This window comes from Triticum aestivum, chromosome 3D, assembly GCF_018294505.1.
Source record: "Triticum aestivum cultivar Chinese Spring chromosome 3D, IWGSC CS RefSeq v2.1, whole genome shotgun sequence".
Lineage (NCBI taxonomy): Eukaryota > Viridiplantae > Streptophyta > Magnoliopsida > Poales > Poaceae > Triticum > Triticum aestivum.
The window spans coordinates 580,168,850-580,172,947 of record NC_057802.1 but is presented as its reverse complement, the minus strand read 5'-3'; the positions used below and the strand labels follow the sequence as shown (position 1 = coordinate 580,172,947).

At 44.9% G+C, this 4,098-nt stretch overlaps 1 protein-coding gene across 1 annotated transcript; it reads left to right on the top strand.

The window, feature by feature from the left end:
- The first annotated feature begins 1,097 nt into the window (after nt 1-1,097).
- On the top strand, nt 1,098-3,070 carry LOC123075602 (B3 domain-containing protein Os03g0620400-like). The gene is made up of 5 exons (XM_044498167.1): nt 1,098-1,356; nt 1,505-1,626; nt 1,905-2,283; nt 2,419-2,633; nt 2,780-3,070. The coding sequence occupies exons 1-5, from the start codon at nt 1,098-1,100 to the stop codon at nt 3,068-3,070; spliced, it is 1,266 nt and encodes a 421-aa protein (XP_044354102.1).
- Nucleotides 3,071-4,098: the final 1,028 nt, after the last annotated feature.

Here is a 4,098-nt window from a genome sequence, read left to right as displayed (position 1 = left end):
CGCAGCACCCTTCAGCACCACGGCAACCTTCTTCTTCCAAGTTGCTCTCCTTGTTTGCAATTTAATTATGTCTTTTCTTCTTCTACACCTGCATGGAGTAGCAGTATTTTTAAAATATTTTATTGTTTTTTTTTTTTCCTTTTTGTTTCTTCTAATTGTCAGAAGCTGGTATGATATCGAAAGCGCTCTTGTCATATGAGGATAGGAATTTCTGAGACTGAATGTTTTATGCTTGTTAACCATCAATGATTTTTTCCCCCTTTTTAAGAGATATCTCAGTGAGTGGTTTAGATCTGTATGTTTCCCCCTAGTAGCATGACAAATGGAGCGTAGTGATCAATAGATCCAGGCAGAAACCTATTGCATGTTTCAGGAAGATCAAGACAGAACTTCTTCTGCCAAGTTACTCTCGTTGTTTACAATTTAATCATGTTTTATCCTCTTCCACACCCGCATAGAGCAGCAGAATTTGTTTTTTTTATCTTGGTTGTTTGGCTTTCTTTTTATTTCTGCTAAATTTTGGAAACTGATATGAATGTAATATAAAACAGTCGTGTTGTACAATGATAGGAATTTCAGAAGCTGGCTGTTCTATTGTTGTTAACCATCAGTGTTTTATTAGTTTCTTAAAGAGATATACTAGTGATTTATTTAGATTTGCATTTCCCCCCTTGTAACGTCACAACTCACAAAGGGATCCTAATGGTTAACAGATAGTCAGAAAAGTATTGCATGCATCAGAAAGATCAAGGCAGAGCTTCTTCTGCGAAGTTGCTCTCTTGCTTACAAAATAATCATGTCTTTTCTTCTAACACACCTTCATAGAGCAGAAGTATTTGTACTTTTATTTTATTTCTGTTTTGCTTTCTTTGATAATGAAAACAGATTTTCAGGGCAGCATTAGTTATGTGTAGTGTTCACAGCATTTTGTTGCTTCTGTTATTTGTAAACAGAGAAAGTCTCTCCCTACCCTCAAAAGAGTTTACGGCATAGTTAAGAATCTTGAGTTATATTAGGGTATTACTAGTTACGCAAACAGAAATTTGGATAGTGACACCTGATATAGTGTACAATTCATTTTACAGGACGTATCCAAGATGAGCAACCATTGCGAATGCTGTGAGAGGATGATACGGTTCATCAGAGAAACGTGCTGTGCCGGCACGAAGGCTGCCTCTGATGTTACAAAACCAAGCAGTCGCTATGTTGATAATTCAAGCAGTTCTCATAATGGTACCACTCAGTCGTCAGCAGGGGAAGGTTCAGATTCAGATGGAAGCCAAAAGGAAAGCTCGTACAGTCATCAAAAATCAGCAAAGAAGGCTGCAATATCAGATTCTTCTGAGGAATTATCAGGTAAGTTGTGTACTGAGATTATTCAGTTACCTCCACCACATGTCCTCTTACTGTTGAAACTTTTTTACAGCTGAAGACAGTCTATCTGCAGACAATTCGGTGGAATCAGATGATCTGCAGATGCATTCGGATGACTGTGTCTTTTCAGGGTGGTGCTATCTTACAGAAGCACAGAAGGTGAAGATACATGCACTTGTAGAGAAAATTCGACCTGAAATCCCAGTGCTTGTTGTACAGATGAAGAAGACCAGCGCAAACATTGGTAATCTGGTGCGTTAATCTTATGAACTGCTCAGTGTCACAGTTTCTAGCTATGATACTATTTTGCAAAGACAATGTTCTGTTTCTAACTCCCACAAGCCTCTGAAGGATATGTTTGCAACAAAATATATATACATTACTAAATCAATATTATTGTTGCCTTATTAGTTGAAGCCATGTGTATGCCAAAAGTTTGGCATTTATGATGGTCATAAAGTTTTAGTACTTCGACTGTCAATAAAACAGCTCAACAGTATCACCATCTCTTCTATCCCCAATTCAATTAGGTAATACGCAAGGACTACGCACTCAAGTACTTCCCATGTGAAGCTACAGATATCATACTCCAGCTGCCTGGCAAGAACAAGGAATGGAGGTGCAAATTGCAGATCAGGCCATCTGGCATGGTTGGTGCTGGTCGGCGCAACCTTTATTTGGGCAGCTTTGTCCACGACAACTGTGTTCAAGAGGGAGATATCTGCCTCTTTCAGCCACTAGCAAAGGTTAAGGAAGAAAAGTTCACAGTAATTGTCCATCTGCTTCACAAAGAGGGCATTCGTCGTTCCTCTGGTGGAAGAGCTGATATGGCACACACGGCTGCTGAAAGAAGGATATGCGCAAAGACGGCGTTAACAGCCTCTGTTAAGGAGGAACCGGCTACCGATGGTATGGCACACTACATGGCACATAAGACATCACAGATGCTAAAATTTATGCGTCAATTTTTTTTCTTTTTTTGCGTATATGAAAAGAAGATTGTGTCCATCATTTCAGCCTGATTCATTTTGAAAACCTATGCAGGTGAAGATACGTTATCTTTGGGATCTGAAGAGGATGGAGGCAATTCTGAGGGAGCTTCTGAGACCCCCTTCATATTGCCAGACAGACCCTTTGTAACGCCAGCACAGGAGCAGAAAGTGCGGGAGAAAGTAGAAGCCATTGACTCGACAGTACCAGTTTACGTCGCGATCCTGAACAGGTCCAATGTTCGTTACGACAATTTCACCACCTTCCTAGTAAGTTAAAAAGAAAACAAATTATTTGGTGGCCTATCAGTTCCTCAATTGCAACTACGTCCGATTACATAGCCATGCTCAAATTTCTCTAGTATATCTGTATCTGCGTTAATAACATCCTCCCTGATTATGCATATATATAAAAGACATTTGGCGCAAAGTACGCATCAAGGTATCTCAACAAGAATTACGGTGCTGGGCATCACGGAAAGAAGAACATGATCAGTTTGGTGCTTCAGCGGGAGGGGAAGAGCAGGACGTGGAACACGGAGCTGCAACGCAGGGTGGATCGGACGTCGATCCTCAAAGGATGGGCGTCTTTCGCCCGTGGCAACCGCCTGCGGGAGGGTGACCTCTGCCTCTTCAAGTTAATGGAAAGCGTGGAACCGCTGAAGATGATGGTGTACATCATTCGCCGTGAGAAGTGCTTAGCTTGATGCATGGCTAGTCTCTTATCTAGAATCTGGGAGTGGAAAACTATGTGACGTATCTTTAAACTGGGTCGGAGAGGAAGCAGCTTATTTATTTATCTACCGTCAGAGGTTACCTCAGTATCTTATTAGTTCAGTGAGCGTTTTGTTATCTAGAGCAACTTTGGATGGGCAAGTTGGAACAACTTATTATGTGTTGCTGATATTTCTGTCAGCGCTTCAACTTAATTTGAACAACTTACTATGTGTTGCTGAGGTTTGAGGGCATAAGTTTTTGCGTGGTTGTTGTATTTTCACTTGACTCGCGAGAGGGTCAAGGCCTCTTTGGGTCGTAGGAAGAACAAAATGAGGTTCTACTCTATCAAGAACTGAGGCCAACAGAAATACAAGTGCATCAACTCGGTAAGAATTTGTCAACCCCTATTCTCCATGATACAAATTCATTTTGGCAGCTACAGAAATATCTTGTATCATTGGAGGGGGGAAAGATCAACGAACCCATCTCCTCCTGCGACGCCCCTGCAGGTGCACGGGAGGCTAACCCTAGCCGCCGGCGGGACGCCCCTCCTCGCCTCTTTCATCGCCGCCAAGGGACGTGACTGGGCGAAGCCCGGCCGATGTCGCCGGTGGCGGGGTGCTCTTCTTCCCCACGCGGGAGTGGCGAGATGCGGGGCGGCTCACCCAGGCCTGGGTGCTGTGCTAGGTGCCGGGCGCAGCAGCACGGCGGCTCGCCGGGGCTGGTCAACGGCGGCGGTGCGCCGTGGTGCGTTGGGCGGCGCGGCGGCGGCAGGCGTGCCTTGGTCGCCAGGGTTGGCGAGGTCGAGGCCAGATCTGGGGTCTAGCGGCCCATGCCGAGGGCGGCTTTGGCTGTAGGTCTCTGCCCCTGCCATCGCCACGGCGGGTGGTGGTGTGACGCAGCAGTGACTGGCCGGTGGGCGGGCCATCCAGGATCCGGGGGCTGGACGATAGTAGGTAGCGCAGATGCGCTCCTCGGTGAGCTTCCTTCGCGATTGGCGGCGGTTCTTGGGATCTCT